Source organism: Colletes gigas, unplaced genomic scaffold (genome assembly GCF_013123115.1).
Source record: "Colletes gigas isolate AHSC1104 unplaced genomic scaffold, ASM1312311v1 Colletes_gigas_Sc00026, whole genome shotgun sequence".
NCBI lineage: Eukaryota > Metazoa > Arthropoda > Insecta > Hymenoptera > Colletidae > Colletes > Colletes gigas.
This window is the reverse complement of record NW_025106655.1, coordinates 531529-549417: the sequence shown is the minus strand read 5'-3', so window position 1 is coordinate 549417 and position 17889 is coordinate 531529. Positions and strand designations below refer to the sequence as shown.

At 43.9% G+C, this 17889-nt stretch overlaps 2 protein-coding genes across 2 annotated transcripts in view; one reads left to right on the top strand and one right to left on the bottom strand.

Annotated features, from left to right (window-relative positions):
- The window catches only part of LOC122401638 (nuclear migration protein nudC), a 51217-nt gene that overhangs the window by 1426 nt on the left and 31902 nt on the right, over nucleotides 1-17889 (top strand). The gene's annotated exons all lie outside the window — the stretch shown is intronic.
- On the bottom strand, nucleotides 581-13196 carry LOC122401639. The gene is made up of 4 exons (XM_043403883.1): nucleotides 12555-13196; nucleotides 2225-2419; nucleotides 1829-2093; nucleotides 581-1654 (listed from the first exon to the last, which is right to left on the bottom strand). The coding sequence occupies exons 1-4, from the start codon at nucleotides 12618-12620 to the stop codon at nucleotides 1629-1631; spliced, it is 552 nt and encodes a 183-aa protein (XP_043259818.1). The 5' UTR covers nucleotides 12621-13196; the 3' UTR covers nucleotides 581-1628.

Genomic DNA, 17889 nt, shown 5'->3' with positions numbered 1-17889 from the left:
AAAATAACGATATTTCCAAATAAAAACATTGAGGTGCTATAGTTTGTTGCAAAAACTGATAGTTTTCGAAATATTTAACTTGCAAAGCAGCGTTCAAATACATTATACATCGTTTGTTTACATCTGAAACAACGAAACGTACGTGCAATAACGCAGATGAAAGATTAGTACTCGGATATTTTAGTAGCCGACTATCTTGGAAGGTGATTAGTTGTAGAGCCGATTACCTGCCTCGGACAATTTGTACAACTTGTGTAAATAACATTTGTTCCTGTTATTTAAAACAACAACAATATTAAGGTCTCTTTTCTAGAGAAAGAAAAGAGTCAGCAGTCAAGTAAAATATTCGTTGAAATGTTGTTTTCTAAATGTATGTTTAACACGTCGACTGCCACACCAAAACCGTACAATTTTTTACGAAATCAAAACTTCGATTTTAAATAATTGTAAACTGTATAACTTAAAATTTGTTTTTGGTACTTATTTTCGTAATCACGTTGAAATTCGTCCTATACAAATTTATTTAACATTTCAATTTTAATTTTAGAGTATAAATTGTTTTAGTTCCATAGTGGGAAAGTCTTGTCGCCCATATATGGGTGACGTGGCAGCCAAAGTGTTAAATTGTTTGATTAAATACGTTTTTCAATTGGCGAATCTATTCATCTTGGGAGGACTGGGGAGAGGTAAAATAAAACAACCGTATCGTTTACCTTATGGTACGACAGTTTCTTGTTGAATCGACGATTAATTAATACGCAAGTAATATCACAGTTGCGAGAAGCGATTGACACGTTCGCTCCTCGTTGCTTTTCCGTACATTTTTCCTGAAACGACACCCTCACAGAATCTGGGTTTCATTCAGGCGTTTTGTTAGTAACAATTAAATAACGACCTCTAAAGTAACATCCGCTTAGTTTACTCCTGTTTCGTCGATTGCTCCGAACTGTCCATTAATATTAATCGAACAAGTATTTATACGACTTGTGTAACTTTGTTAGACGATGACGTCGCTATCTTGTTACGCGATCGATCTTGAACAGTTGCACCGTCCTTTGTCCTTATCGGTTTAAGATGGTATTAATCCGATTCATGAACCTGCGATCGATCGAAAATTCGCCAGATCGGCTCGAATGGAAGAAAGCATATTAGTCGTTGCATCGTCGTCTCTCTTGGTGAGAAAAGAGAAAAATAAAATACGTAGAATTAAAGGTTCTAGAGGACTCGTCAGTCCTTGCGTGGAATGCTTGAGCGCTCCAAACGGGTTACGTTCGCGTTGAGCTACGTCGTTCGTGTCTTCTAAAACAAAGTTCATTACAGGAATGTAATTACTGAGTTTTTACGTACCACGCGTCGAACACTGTGAATACATCCGTCGAAATTTTATCTCTAAACGAGAACGTCTAATTTTCGAGTTGTCCTAACGCTCAAAGTGTTTGAAAATACACATGTACATTGTAAATAGAAATAAGACGGTCGTTGATAACGAAGAACGTTCGCCAATTTGTGTCTTCGAGGAAACTTTTCTGCCTCTCTGTTTCGCTCGTTTCCATTCTTCGTAGTTGTTCCGTCTTGTTCGTCGCTTCGTTGATTCGTTCGTGCATCGTTAATTTTCATCTACTTCGGCCTTAGTGATATTTGTCGCGAATTCTCACTGAAATCAAAAGTAAACGGCATGGAAACTAGATTTAAAGATGAGTTGCGCAGAAACAGCAACTTCGATGAAGAATCGAACAAGTTATTCCGAAATCGAAATCGTTGAATCTTGGTCGAAAAAGTGTTTGTCGAAATGATAAGACGCTTTGGATTGCTCAAGAATGATACTCACTTTCCATGTAAAGGATTCCGAGTAGCAGACCGACCATGAATAGGAAGCTCATCGTGCAAACGAGCACGGTGAGCTGGTTTCTCGCGCAGCAGGATTTCCTGTGGACGGTCGTTGGTCTGCCTAGTCCGTTCACAACAGTGAAGTGAGTGCTACTCGCCACCGAGGCAGTGTCCATCTGTTTCGGCGTGGTCACCGATGGCGGATGAATAGCCGCGAGATTCGCGAGATTCGCGGCTGTCAATAGTAACGTGCCCGACGCGGCACTCTGCAACACACAAACGCAAAGATTCGTCGATCAAATCTTCACTCGATACGCTCACGCTCGATAGTCAACCGTCAGATTGGCAACCGATCCTGTTACCTTCGATGATCGGTTTTAGCGTGCGAGTTGCTTACGTGTGTACTGGCGGTAGATCCTTGGGACGATGTGGATCCTCGCGAAGGGGAGTTCGGGTGCAGATGATGAGCCCAGCTACCATTTTCGCTGTCCCTCTCGCTTCGTCCGACCAACGATGGCCTTGGGATGTGCCAGGAAAGCGGGCTACCCGCTACCGCCGTCGTAGTCGCCGTCGCCGTCGCCGTCGCCTCGATCTGAAACCAACGTAAATCGACGTGAAGCTTTGATCGCGTAACCAATAATGTCGCATCGATTACACTTCTGCCTGGCCCGCATGTCTACTAGGGATGGCGTGCAAAATCACTAACAGTGATTTATCACAGTGATCACAAAATCACGATCTCGTGATTAAACTCCATTCACGATCGTGATCCGAAAGATGATGTTTTAGTAGCGTTAGTGTTTCGCTAATTCCCCTTGGTGGAAATTCAAAGATTTACAAATTTAAATTCTATAGTAATGTAGTCTAAGCAATGGAAAAGGCTGGGTTAGATCTGGGTTATTATTTAAAAAATAACAACATAGATAATTTTGAGGGTTTTAAATTAGTCCAGCTTTTGAAAATATCCTTTCGCCAATTCATCTAATATTTCCTGCTTTGCATATTAAAGTATATAGTAGGTTTTTACTCATAATAGCTGCTTTAGCTACAATTGGCTCTTCTAATAATGATTTTAACTAAATTTTTTTTATATTCTGTTATTCTTACATTATTACAAATATATTTATTATACGCTTAATCACACCTTGCTGAACTGCTTTTATGATAATATTAAGCATAAAGTTATAACGTAAGTGACATGTATATAAATTTAATTTTTAACATTATTCATAGTAAGTTTTTATACATCAATATGACATTTTGTATATATTTATATTATAAAGAAATAAGTTGGAATTTAAAATTATAAACAGGTTAGCTTTGCGTATACTTTGTTGACAAATTTAACGAACATTTATGAAACGAAAGTTGAAACAATGAGAAATGAAACTTATACTTACATCTATCTATCACTTTTCTTTCTCCTAATAAGAAAATTATGTTAACATTGCTTTTAGACCATATTATAATATAATACATATACAGTCTAAGGACATATGTAATTCGTGAAGAGTGAAAAGAACGCTCCCCGCCAATCAAAAGCGATCACGAATCACTGTGAAAAATCACCATGATCACGAGTGATTCAAAAGTAGCAATACACGCCATCTCTAATGTCTACCACCTGCAATCGCGTGGAGCCGGAGAATATTACACTACGTGCCGTTACGGTACCTCTGTTTCATCTATTCGACCGCAGTTGGATTTACCAATAAGTAGATCGAATAACCACTTGAAACGGTGTACTTTAAGCGATACCAAACACCCCCTTTTCTATTCGATCGAAAGAGTTCCCTGACCTTCCCCGCGTATCGAACGTCAATATTAATTAGCCATCCGAGGTGAACGTTCAACATTTCCCACGTCGTCTATTACGACACGTTTACCTGCGGGTCGCGGTGTCGTACGTTTCACCGGCATCGATCGCATAAAAACGCATCGTTGCATACGAAACGGTTCAAAACATAACATAGAGAAGAACGAGTTGTCAAGATTGCTTCCACCACTCCCCGGAGGAAGAATTTCGGCGTTCAGCCGGGGCCACGGGAGCCCCGCTCTCGACATTCCGGTTTGATCGTTGCATAACGGTGATACTCTTCAATTCCGCTGGCACGCTGGTAACGTTCTGCGTTACTTTTTGCGTCGCGTCGCGTTGCGTTTCGTCGTGATCGTGGTCGTGGTCGTTTCCTCGCTTCGTGAAGCATGGTCCCAAGGTGCACGGCCGCAACCATTTTCAGGGCCAGAGCCGAACCGAACACGGAGCATTTCCGCGACTTTGACACTGCGGAGGCCCCTCGGTACGTACTACACGCGTGTACACATCGATTACGCCGGTTAATTGGCCATTTTCACACGTAAATCAGTCACGTTTCGCACCGCGGTGGCCTACCTTCGCCGCTGGCCGCCGCCCAAGGTTCGAGGCTCTCTGCCTTTTTTTCTTCTTCTTCCCTGTGGTCTGTTTTTCAGCGGCACTATGCTCCAGATCGAAGGTAACTGCTCTAATGGAACGTCGAGTGAGGCTGCGGCCACGATTTATGCGCTCTGCCGGGCGTGGTCGATTCAGTAAATAATATGGAAGCAACCTTGCCTCGCATTTTTGCCAATCGACCCTACAGATCTTCCGGGACTGTATCAAACGAGCAGCGCACAAACCATCTAGATCGAGACACGATCTTACGAATTTTAATCGCTACGTTCGCGAGTTTAGAGGAACAGGGTCTTCTCTCGAAAGAACTGTAATGCTTTTCAAGTAACCAACCAAGATTTATTTGTCGATAAACAAACAAGCAAACATAATTTACATTTTTTGTACAAAGAAATAAGTTTTTTTTCTTTTCAGCCTTTCTTAGTTTGTTAACGATGACCCGAAATATTTTTGGTATTCTGGCTAATTTCATATTGTTCCATGGTTCTTATAGTAGTTGCCAAATGTGAGTTCTTCGTATAACAGGTAAATGGAGCTCGAGTCTCGTGACTGTTTCTTTTTCCAATAGAAACCCTTTGCACAATGTAGACAGGTGCTTAGGGTTGTTGTCTTGCTTCGTGATAAAGTTTCGCATATTCATTTTTGCGAAAACTACCGAGTCGAGTAAATGTAAATAAAGATCAAGGATTTACTAAATTCTACAACGCGAATAGCGCCCGAGTGTTGATAATAAAATGATCACGTGGTGATCGATACGAAGTGTGTAGAAATTGGTGTGAATCGTTTCGAAGGATTAACGAAATAATGTATGTAAAAGAAGACTAAAAGCCACGACCCGTATATGGTGCAACAGATCCTAGACAATGGAAGAAAATGGCGGCACCAAATAGGAGTTTCATAACCGAATCTCGATAGCTGGTAGTGCGCGGTGTCGCTGGTGACAGGTATTTGTTGCCAAGCCAGTATATCTCGAAATTTTTGCCGACACAGAAGGCATAGCAAGTCGAAGAGAGAAAGAGCAATCGCTCGAGCGAGACCGAACGAGAGAATGGCCTGGGCGACGCTTAAAGAGAGGCGTCGTGAAGAATTTTTGTGGAATTCAATACACTGGTCAACCTCGAAGCGCCGCACCTGTGCTGGCCCCACGTAACGCGACACTTCGAAACACTGATTTTTTCGTTCAAGTTTGTCCCTCTCGTTTGATATTCCAACAATTCAACTACCTCGATCGTCTTCCTCTTTCCATGCGCGGATTAAACCGAACGATAAACTGACAATGGGATCGACGAATGCATTAGACCAGAGAGGATCGATGTCTACGTCGATAGACACTTGGGGCTACGTTTTCTTCTTACCGTGTAACAAAAGAAAGATGCCATTACCAGGTGCCACGATTTAACTTTGTTTCGTTCGCGAGAATCGCAGAGTACCGATGAAATTTCAAAACTAGATACATTCGAATACAAAGCGTTTGATCATTTACAGCTATTTACCGTTATACTACGAACAAGTTTAATACTGTCGAGGACTCTCTGTAAAGTACAACCTGGCGGCCATATCGAGGCGTTTCGATACTCGTTCTGCGTAGAACACGTTATTGGCAGAGTGAGCTTATTTTGTTCGTAGACGACACCTACGATTGCTAAACCGGATTTTCTCTATCGCTGTAGCACGTTCGATCCCGGTCGAATTACAACTCGGATCTTTGCTTTGTATCGATTAAATTATTCGAACCGTTGATAGACTTTTTGGTAATGGCTATAAATATCGTGGTACTCGGTAAAACTGAAAGTTAGGAATTCGAAATGGAATCTTAAGTCTGAAAACGCAGGGACAATTCCCTTCGTTCTCCAAAACCGGAAAATTACAAAAACCCATTGCGCTTCCATAATTAGCTTACGTCAGCGTTTCTCGCGGATGATAGATCGCAGTTCCTATCGTAGGCAACGTTCATCGTCTCCGTAGGTTTCGTTCAAGGATGACTTTACGTTTGCCGACAGTCCGATATAATGTAACGCCTTCGTTACGTCGGTGTCAGGTAACAATCAAGGAGTCATTAGATCGGAGCTCGTTAAGGTGAACGCAATTAAAATCGCGCTCGACGTAATCGGGACGCGTGTCGATACGTGACAGTGTTATCGCGAATCTTTCTTCCAGCTAAACAGAACCGAAAAGACATAAAAACGATTTTATAAATCCGACAACCTATTATTTGCTAATATTAAAGATCGAGGAGAAGCAATAAGTTTACCAAAGCCCGAGTTTCGACACGCTTTCATTCTTAGTTGTGCGGCGTCTTCGCTCGCTGGCCGGTTTTCGCATCGATCTCGTCATGGTGTACGTTGCCTCACAGAAAACATAAATCTAAGACCCCTTTGCCGCGTTAGTCTATATATTTTGCAACGCACCAGCTTTATTACATCGACGATTGCATGCCGCTGTGTTTACCATTGGCAAGGAGAATCGAGCGAAAAAACTGAAAGTCGCTCGATTACGATCTCTTGGCAGATCTTCGTGTCCGATCGAGATCGTCGGGTATCATTTATAATCAACACTTTGCGTGCAAGCCGCGAGTCCTTGAAACGGCTTTACTTCTATCGCGGACTCGACAGATTGCGAACAACGTATTACCGAATCGATTATGAAACGATTAGATGGAGGGTTTTATTTTTCGGTTGTCCCCCGATGAGAACTATGTCCACCACCTATCGGTATTATTTATTAGACGATAACCACGATTATGGTCTTTCGGTATCGTTCTGAAACCACCTACGTTCCTCTTGACCTATCCACGTTCGATGTCGTCGAAGAGGAGCGAGTTAGCCGGTATTTCATAGTTAGACTTCTACGACATCCTACGAATTAGTACACGTGTCCTTTTCTCGCATTTTATTACTTTTAATCGCTTGCTTCCACACTTTTCTACTATATTTTCTACGAATTTCCCAACGAATTTGCTCGACTTCCGCGTAAATTTAAATTACACGTAAACTTGATAGTATTGTTCGAAAACATGTATTTATCGAGGTGGTTTTTCTATAATGCCTTCAAAAGAAAAGCATGGTCCACGAAACGTTGCTGGTGAAACGTTCAATTAGTCTGACAGATTTGCAAATAAGATTTTGCCGAGCATCGGCGTTTCCTTTATTCACGACTCGCGGAAGTTGAACGCGGTGTAGCGGTAACGTTTCAGTTTCAAGAACTCTTGGCTGCTGCTCATGCAACACCGTCGCGAGATAAGAGCGTTCGTTCCGTGAGTTACGACCGAAAGAGAGACCGGTGAAAACTCTCGAACGCACACAGGAACGATTTTGTGTACGGACGTGAGGCATCGGTTCATACGGGACGATTCAGGAAACGGCTTTCTTTCCCTTCTTCCAGGCGTTTCTTTATTTTAACAGGCTCTCGGAGATTCTCTCTGAGCGTAACTCGAGGACTTTCGTTCTCTCGATTGCCTGTTAACCGTGTATGTCAAGCCACGTGTTTCGTCTTGACGCAATGAGACAAGACTCTGAATAATAGTACCGGACGGCTATGAAATTTACCGATACATCGATTCATCTTGAGAAGAACGGTGAATCGATCGTTGACTATCTAGTAAACGTCTCGCGAGAGCCTTAACGAGAACAGAAGCTTTCCCGATAATGACGGATGATTACCAATAAGGACTCGCCGTGCATATCTCATTTCGATTCATCGCGCAACCTTTTGCCGCCGTTTCGATGGCCTTTTTTCTCGTAAATCGGCCAGGTATCTACTAATTGGCAATCGGATCGACCTTGACGAACCATGGAAAGAGGAAGGCGAGAAGGACAGTTAGACAAGCACCAATTTACGATACGCTTTTCACGCGTCTTCGTTCGCGAATCGTCCTCGACCAGAAAAGAAAACGAGGAATAGACTACCAAAAGGACCTTCGTTAACGCGCAATGTCGCCGCGGAAGTTATGAAAATCGATACATAGACGATCTAGAGACTAATTGCATCCGGGATAATTAAGATGTTTGAAAGCGTTTACCATGGCACGGTCCGTGCATCCTGAATACATATTATGAATAGCTGTCGAGACAATTACTTTGTAATTTCCATTCCACATAAATCGTCGTCTACGCGATTAAGCGGAATCGCTGGAAATTCGCCAGAATACAAATGAAACGTGTAAACATATTAGACGCGCTCGATCGATTTCGGACCATTTCACATCGTTCTTCTTTAGCGTCTTTTACTCAACAAGGTTTCGGATTATTCCTGCCATGCACAATTGCACACGGTGTCTTCGTTGTTACAAGCTATTTAAATTTCACAATTAATCGCGTACAAAATGAGAATTGGACTATAACTTATCGTTAAACTGTTAATCGTTAACGAGACGGTTAACGTTTCGCACTTCGAATTTTAAAAATTTTAAGTCCCGAGTAAAACACGATCCAAGTTTGTTATTCAAGATTTGAGAGAGTCTCGTCCAAGACTTTGCAGGCACGGTTTACAACGTAAACATTGTCCACGACGCGATTAACTTAACTCGTAAACGAAACTTTCTTTTTTCCCCGTCTAACAAGCAGTTTGACACGCGTCGCGAAAATTGTAATTCTGCCTGGTTCGAATCTCTTTTTCTTTCCCGCGTAAACAATGAATCGACGATGATCGCGCGAAAGTGATTTGGTCAGAGAAATAAGATTTATCGTTAACGATGTTCATTGATCGTTCCCGTAGCCTCTGGCGTCGCATCGATCGTGCGGTCCGAATTCTCGTCCGATCGTCGATCGAACCTGTACAAGCTATAAATAACAGAGCCGAGAACATACGTATACGTTGATTTCATAATGCTCGGATAATTCTGTTAGCAAATTATTTACGCGTTTAGATGTTGGCGACGCGTGATGATCGCATCGCGTCTTCCACCAAATTCAAAGGAACCTCGTCTGTGAACGATCGCGACTCGAACCTTCTCTAGGTCGACTGGAAACTATCGTCTCTGGTTCATTTGCATTTACAATGTAAATACAATGCCCGCCAGAACGACTGAAATTTCGACATTGCGCAAGGTTTTAGTCCCAACACGCATACCAGTGAATTATATTTGAAATTCTACCATTTTCCTTGCTCGTTCATGTATTTTATTTTTCTATTATGAATTAGGATAAGCGATTATTTCACTTTTTTAAGTGAAACTGACATTAAAAACGAATGATTGGTTCGTGGATTAACGGGAAAAGGGCAGAATTTGTTAGAAAAATGTCATAGTGCTTCGTAACATGGAACGAAAGTTTGACACGCATCGCTTAACCTAACGAAATGTTTCCTTAATAAACCCGAAAGTCGCGTAAGAGTGAATTACATAATTACATCGTCGGCTGTGGTGGTTTAACATTTCGGTGTCATCATCGGTTAGTCATCAATTTTTGCTGTTACCAACGAACGTGGAAACTATACGTGTAATGGAAATAATTTTTAAACTTGATTAAAAACTTAGTTTTCCTTAGTGTTTGCTCGTTAACGATAGCCTTGCTAAGTTGTGTACGTAACTACTCGCCATGTGGTCGACGGATGACTTTTCACGAAGGAGATAAACGAGCGCGTGTACTGCGAGGTTATCAAGGTGGAAAGTGAAATTCTCGAATATGCCGCATCTCGATTAATCGCGTCTTCTCTTAAGGTCAATGACTGAAAATTGTTTTCGCAAATTGATTAATCGATACTAATCTCTCAGGGCCAGGGATCCGGCATCCTGCTCGATCCGATCGTTATACAGTGAAAACTCGATAAATGTCGCTACTCCGGGTCCGGTCAGCAACACTTACGGAATAGGAGAATCGTCTTTCGAATTTGATTGTAGTTTGCCGACGCTTCGAACGTAGAAAGAGTCAGTAGCTAAAGAAGAAAGAGAGACTGAAACTCGGATTTATCGCCCCAGTTTAAATGTCCGCGTCAGTGTGACCACACTACTGCACAGAAGAAAATTTTTTATTTTTTACTTTTTGTTAATAAAAATTTCACTATCATGTTGGGGAGATTTCTCTGATTAAAATGAGGCTAAACACGATATAAATCGGTCAATATTTGGTAGCATAATATTGAATTAAATATTGTACTTGCGAGTCTTTCTCTCTTTATTTATCCTTCTTGTGCTGTCCTTTTCTATGTTCGGAAATATCAAAGAACGACGCATCGAGGTGCTGGCTACATTTATCGAACGGGAGGTAGCTATTTTCAAACGGAACGGTTCCACCGTTTCGTAAGTGATCAAAAACTGCAACACTTATGAAATAGGGGGTTTCGTTAGCTACCACTGTTCGATAAATGTACCAATCCACTGACCTTGCGAAGATACGAGTACACAATATTTAATTCAATATTATGGTAATAAATATTGGCCAATTTATATCGTGTTTAGTCTCATTTTAATTAGAAAAATCTTCCCCACATGATAGTAAAATTTTTATTAAAAAAAAGTAAAAAATAAAAAACTTTCTTCTTGTACAGTAGTGTGGTCACACTGACAGGGACATTTAAACTAAGTGACGAAGGCAATAAAGATTTTTAAAGAAAGCCGCTACGTCTCCGGTTACACTTCGCCTCACTGGTTCAAGGGGGATCCCCCTAGTGGTGGGGATAAAAATGTATCATTTATGGAACAGCTCTTGAGGACATTTATCGAGTTTTCACTGTACTTCCTCCCGAGGACGGTGACGCAACCTATTTTCGTTCTGTAACGCAAAGGTCATTATCGTATCCGTGAGATAGAAGACGGTTAGAGGAATTAAAAATTGACATCAGGAAAATATATCGTCGATTATTTTAATGGTTTCGCTGGTACGCGAAGGCTATCGAAGCTGGCCAGTTATCGAATAAGGTTGACACAATTATAGAGCAGTTACTTGTAACGACAAAGTATAGTACCTAGAACGTCGTTGTTTACCAAACTTAATATATATTATAAAGTTTGCGTTTACGTTCGATTCATTTGTTCTGCTCGTAAATTTATCGAACAAGAAGACTGGTCAGCGGGTTTACGAATCGTTTAAAAATGATCAGAAAGCTTGGACGCTACTCTTACGCGTCTGTTTCGACGAATCACCGGGACTAAGGTCGTAAATGATAGAACGCGTCGAGGTCTTATGAAACGAGAATGTGAGAAATGGCCTACAGATGACTGGTTACAAGCTTCTCGAGAACCTCCCCGGAGCTACAAAACTATGGAAATCGTTTTTCAACGTGAAACGCAGTCTACTTTTATCGCACTACGCCCACTCGTCTAGTTACGTGGCAGCTTATTCTTTTTCTCTCGGACGTAATAACTAGAAATTCTCGTTCGAAAATCGAGTTTAATAATCAAACCAAGCTGAAGGCCAAGAAAAACAGGCTACTTTTCCTGTGTACCATACATCTACATTGGACAACGCTACCGGTCGATTTATAGCCTCTTATTTGGGGAAAGCTTTGATACTGTTCTTCGGAACGTTGCTACGCAGAATGCACGATTGCACGATATGAACTGCAATTCGTACGGAATTCCTTGAATATTCGGAACTGTTTTCAGGCGTCGTTATGCACGAATATCCGAGTGCAATATTGTTTTTTGTTTCTCGAGCGACGCAGGTTATCGTAGAGGCTGGTATCTTTATTACACCATGCTCGATGCGTAACTTATCGATGGAACGTCAAGTATGGAAAATTTAGTTCCTGTTGGATAACATCTGTGAAATTTTTTCTCGCACTTTCTCAAATTTTATGAAGATTTTATGTAACTCGCTCGAGTTGCCGTTCAGACCAGGGTCACACGAGCGTCGAAACGACGTCCGTTTTTATGTTTACTCTTGTCTTGCGATTGAAAAGAACAGAGACAGCCGTAGGAACGCCAATCTTGTCCGTCTTGGTTGTTTTAAATTGCAAGAGAAGGAAGAACATACAAACTCACGTCGTTTCGAGGATCGTGCGGCCCTAGCCTTAACTGTCAAGAAACGAACGTGTCGGCCGATACTTTTTCATTTATTCGTGATATTATTTTGTTGCCCCGAGTCGCAGCTAACGCTTCTTCGGATCGTGAAAGTCCGGCGAATCCATCAGCGTTTTGTAATCACGATTAAATCTGTCGGACTACGGAACCGAGGCTTCTCGATGGCGGAAGGAACGACAAATAGAAAGCAGATAGTGGCTGAGAAAGACGCGCTGGAGTTCCGCGGTACGAGCGTTTTTAGTCGGGAGCCAGTCGCGTGCGCGACTCCGAAACGCTATCGCCGCGGCGCGATTGATGCCCGTAGATCGCGCAGCAAGCAATTGCGATCTTTGTTGAGAAACTTACGTCTCGAACGATATCCTCGCGTTCGTCGTTGGAGGCCTCTTCCACGTTGATTCGTATTCCCGACATGATCCGGGATGCCCCTCCCTCGTGAAATCACTTAAAGGCAATTAATACACTTGCCAGATCTCTGAGCAAAACGTTGCACCTAGGAGCCCCACTGATCTCTGCTCCGTTACCACCACTCCCGCGAATGGCTGGTGGTTCCGAGCTGCACGTGTACCACAAAAAATCCACTATTCGATCACCCCCGAACAATTCCGAAATTCGATATTTCTTCTTGCGTGCTTCGTACGACTATTTTCGAGGATTAGCATACGACGGAGTTTCAGGGTACTAGATATCCGCCGGCAAGAGTTCGTTGCCCTTTCCCTCCCTTTCGGAAGCTGAGAGCAGGACGAACGAAACGGTCCCTCCAGTGTAGTCGTCACCCTGTCCGGATGTGTTTTATCGTCGCGCGTACTTTGTTCCTCGCGGTGAAATAATCGTCGACGAATTCACTGTTGAGCCGGGCGATCTTAGTGCGAAATCATAAAAAGTTGATGCGTGAATCGCGTTGCGGGAGTACCGCACGCCGTGTCGTGATCGTCTCTCTCGCACGTGTGCGACTAGAGCCGCCGCACATCTGGCCTTTGGACTGGCTGCCAGCACACAGCCAGATCGGTTTTATACCTTCGTATCTCCCACCCAGGGTGACGAGCAACCCACCGACCGACCGACCGACCGACAGACCGAGCGAGCGAGCGAGCAAACGAACGAGCAAGCGAACGAACGCACGTCGATTCTACGCGCGGCCAGCTCTCCGGCACACCACGGTCAAGAAGATCGATCTTTCCTCTTTTTTCTTACTCTCTGGACATACATGTCGGTATACGTGTACGCGTTTACCAGGAACACGCATACAGTCAGGCACGACGGGGAGGCAGAGACAGAGGCAGAGGCGGTGGCGGTGGCGGTGGCGGGTTTAGGCGCAAGGACGAGTAAAAGAATAAGGGAAGGGAACGCCGGAGCTGGTGCCCTATCTGATTCAGTTGTCGGCTCGTCCGGATCTTCATCCGCGGACAAAGTCCTCTCTCTTTTTTTCTCGCTTCCGTGTACCGGAGACAAGGAAATTGGGCCCGCCACCTTGCGCGTTCCCCTATACGCTTTCTGCGTTTCCACAATTTTAATACCCGCTTATCCTACCGAATTACATTCAATTGTTGAGCTTCTAAATATCACCCAGCCAGTTTAACTTTTAGATCTTTTAACCCGAGTATCGGAACCACGTTGGATCTTTCGCAGCGGTTTCTCCGCTTTGTTGCAAACCTGTTCCATGTTTCTGGTCGAGTATGCGTAGGGGTGGGTCTCGGAACGGCGGTCCTTTTAGTTTTACTTTCTGGATGTTTTGTTTCGATACAAAGGTATCGAGACAAAAACGAAGAGGGTTAGGTCTGGCATCCGTATCACCTTCGAAAGCTATGTATCTTCTTTGTTAACCGTCGAAAGTTTACGGCCAGTTGCTGCATGGATAATGTGCAGCATTTAAGTACAATTTCGGGAGTGAAAAATCTTTTAAACGTACAGAAGATCCGCCCTTAACGATCGAATATTTTCATCGGTGTTTAGAGACGTATTTGTCTCTGTTGCTATTGTTAATTCTTCGACGTGAAGTAACCATCGATATCGAGGTATAAAAGTTGGTTAAACGCGTAAGCGATTCCTACCGACAGATCTTGTACGATTTGTGCAATCTTCTATCAAACGAATGCTCTCCATCTAGGCTTTTGTCCATCGAAAACCCGAACGAAAATTAACAGCACTCTATTTATCTATCTTGAGAATATGTAAAGCGATTACTGCAAACGGCCATCGAGAATTACCTTCGTTTCATAATGTTCGCTGCAGTTACACGTTGCTCGTGTGGGAGGTAGATTCCCGTGCAGGTAATCCTATGTCACGATAACGTTCCATTACGACAAGATTCACGACTTGGAATCCGGGTCACGACAAAACTACCGGCGAGGATCGCGTGCCGCCTCGATACGGGAACTGGATTTACGTCTTAATATCGAGTGGGGCTACGTGCTGAAACGGTCGCATCTAACGTTGCAGCGTCCTCGGGACGGGGCGATTCATCGTGGAAGAATGTCAATCGCGTCGGTGCACTAGTCGAAAAATTACCAGGGCTCGTTCGGCTGCGTCATCCTGACTGCCAAATTACCGAAACACCGTGGCGTCACGAGAAAACACTGTTTGCGCAATGTTTGCCGATTCCATCGACTAGATTCGTAGCCTTGAGCCGGCCGGCGACGGCGACGGCTCCATCTCCGCAAAACCCTCGAACTTTAATCGCTTCTGGCCAGGTCGGGTGAATCTGGAGTGTCCGGAGTGTCCGGAGTCTGAGTCACGCGATCCAAAGGTTTTATGCGCGCGGCAAGGACAAACCGGCGTGTACGCGCACGGTTAACCGTGACGCGCGCGGGAATTAGTTCGTTGCGGCGTCCCACCTCGCGACTAAATATTCTGATCAGAAGCCGGACGACGCCGTGTTCGCTCTATTTCTGGCAAGGACTGCTCTTTACACGCAGCTTCCGCCCTGCGTTATTCGAAATCGGCGAGGCCGTGGTCTTTTAGCGTCGACGATCTCGATCATTGAAGCTAAACGCGCGCAATCCGTTCAACCTCCGGTATACCAAAGGCGAGAACGTTCCGTGGCACTTTCCAAGCATAACCGATCACGGACGTTTCGCGAAATTCGTCTTTGAAACAGAGCGTGGCGCGTGCCTTCCGGCTCGTTGCATTTCGTTCTTGTTCGCTCGATGACCTTCCACCGCGGCCAATTCTCTACATTTTTCATAATAAAGAGAAAGGCATCGCACGGTGGCGGTATATTATTGAGTAATCGTCGAGAGACAAGGCTGCGCGAATCGCGAGCGTAAAGATAATCGGTTAATTAGGAAATAATGCGTTACTTAATCGGGCACGGAGAAAGGTGTGTCGCGATCCGTCGCGATAAAGCTTTATTTTATCCGTCTTTCCGCGCTTTGTGCGTCGGGAGAAATTGTGGAAAATTTTCACGCGACCTGTCCGCCGTACTCGAACGGATACTAAGAAAATACATGTTTTTTCCGCCAAGTTCGCAGTTTCCTGCACGATTCAACCGATAAGCATTCGACGGGGGACGAGTCGCGTGTTACGCGGTAGAAGAATAATTCACCGTGCAATCTTGTTCTACGAGTTTCATCGCTGCCAATTCCCAACGATTATTCTTACTTTCGTCCCTGCCTTTCGTTACGTTCTATACGTACCTATATTACGTGTATATTTACACGTTTAAACGTAATGCTCGAGGCACCATTGTCAAAAACCATCGTCTGGGGCGATCTTCGTTTGCAGCGGTCGCCGTTTCGTTCCGGTTGTTAACGGCTAGGATACTTTACGCTTCCACACTTAATATTATAACGCGACGCTCGATAGGAGATTGGAGGTCGCTATTCTCATACGTGTCCAAGTAGATTGCTCATCCTCGTGGACGTTGGACAGTGCGGGATGCTGCCAATGAGTACCGTGGAAAATATTCCGAGGACACTGACGTCCATGCACCCTGAACATCCTGTCATTGTAGCTACGTTTATTCATGTTTTACGCGTACCTTGCAAAGCTTCTTACCTCGTTACATCGCTTTCGTGATGTTTTCGATTCGCAAATTTCAATATTTACAATATTATTTTCAGCGATATCGATTTCAGGTATAATATTCGTTTAAGCGCATTTTATAGAGGCAACAAACTCTTTCCTTTGTGTATTTCGATTGGAATACAACTTTTGCTCGACCAACCTGTACATACCGAACGTTAAAAATAACGGACATCGGTCTAACGGCTAGGTCACAATTCCTTCGTATTGGTAGGAGTCTAATCTCCTTCATTGATCGTTACTCGTGTAAATCAAATCGATTCTCAATGGTAAAAGGGCCTTGCCTGCCTGTTCCGTAAAAAAGTGTTTAGAAAGGACCGCGTAAGTAAGGAACCAGTGCTCAGAGAACAGAGTACGAGGTAGAAGATCCAAGCAATCGATCCGTTTCGACCTTGCACGCGATTCAAAATGATCGTCGGGGACGAGCGTGGAGTTTCTCGCGAGGATATACGTACACGCGCAAAGTCAAGAGCTGTCGAAAGCTTGACCTTGCACTGCCAAAAGAAGCCGAATAGAACGGTGGGCAGGAAAGAAACTCCTAAAGGGAACACGAATTAACTTCCGCAAAGTCCGACGCGGAACAAGATCTCCCCTCTACGTTGTCACGAGTAAAAGCCGGTCCAGACATTTTGTCGATATTGTTCCCTAATTTGGATAACGTAACGTAGAGGATCGCTATTTGAGAACGCGTGCAACGATCGCGTGCAAGTCATTATGAACTTTCCTTGTCGCTGTGGCTAAACCAACAGGTGACGAAACGAAACTGGGTGGGTCGCATCGTAGAGTGTAAAATGTCGATATTTCGCCATTGACAGTCGGAGTTTTAGTCAGCAGTAACTGGAAGGATGTTGTTCGGCTTTGAAGAGAACGAAATTTTCTGGCGACAACGGGCGGGCTCGGAGTATCGTGCTATCTCGTGGGTAACGCGGATATCCGCATACCTGGATCCAGACGAATATTCATATCGCCGAAGGCAAATAGAGCAACCGTGTCCCTGCCAGTCGACAGCGAGCGTTACGTACAAACAGGCGCATACACCTGCAACCACCTTCTATCGAACAGAGCCAACAGTCTAATCGTGCCTGTGTGTAGAGGTTCAGGAACGCCTCCGTGCAGACACGGGCTTCATCTACGATCAAACCACACAGATGTAAGGGTCCTCCATCGAGAAGCGAGCAAATCTGTACGCGAACGCGTTAGCGCGAGAAGCGGACCTTGTCTACGAACCCGGACGCTAACGCTCTTATGCATTACGCCAGTGCCAATTCCATCGACCGTTCATCTGACCCAGAACCGTATATCCGTGCCCGTGAACTATTCACCGACAGATAGATTCCATTCGCTAACGACTTTGAATTAATTTTCGAATCTTGTCTCGAACAGATTATGGACCAGACCACCACAGAGGTTTAATAATAATTAGGTATCGTCGAGCGTGGGACGAGCGACCAGTTACGACATATTCTTACCATTTACGATGAAATGGGAGACACCGAATCGTTCGCCTTGAATTTTTCTCGCGGTGGAAAATGTGGTTGCGCGCGGAGAAAGTTACTTCGCGCCGAGTCGCTTAATTAACCGAGAATCTATTTCGCGAACGATCGCATCACGGTGAATTAGAGAGCGTGTAGCCGAATATACACGATGTACTAAGAATCGT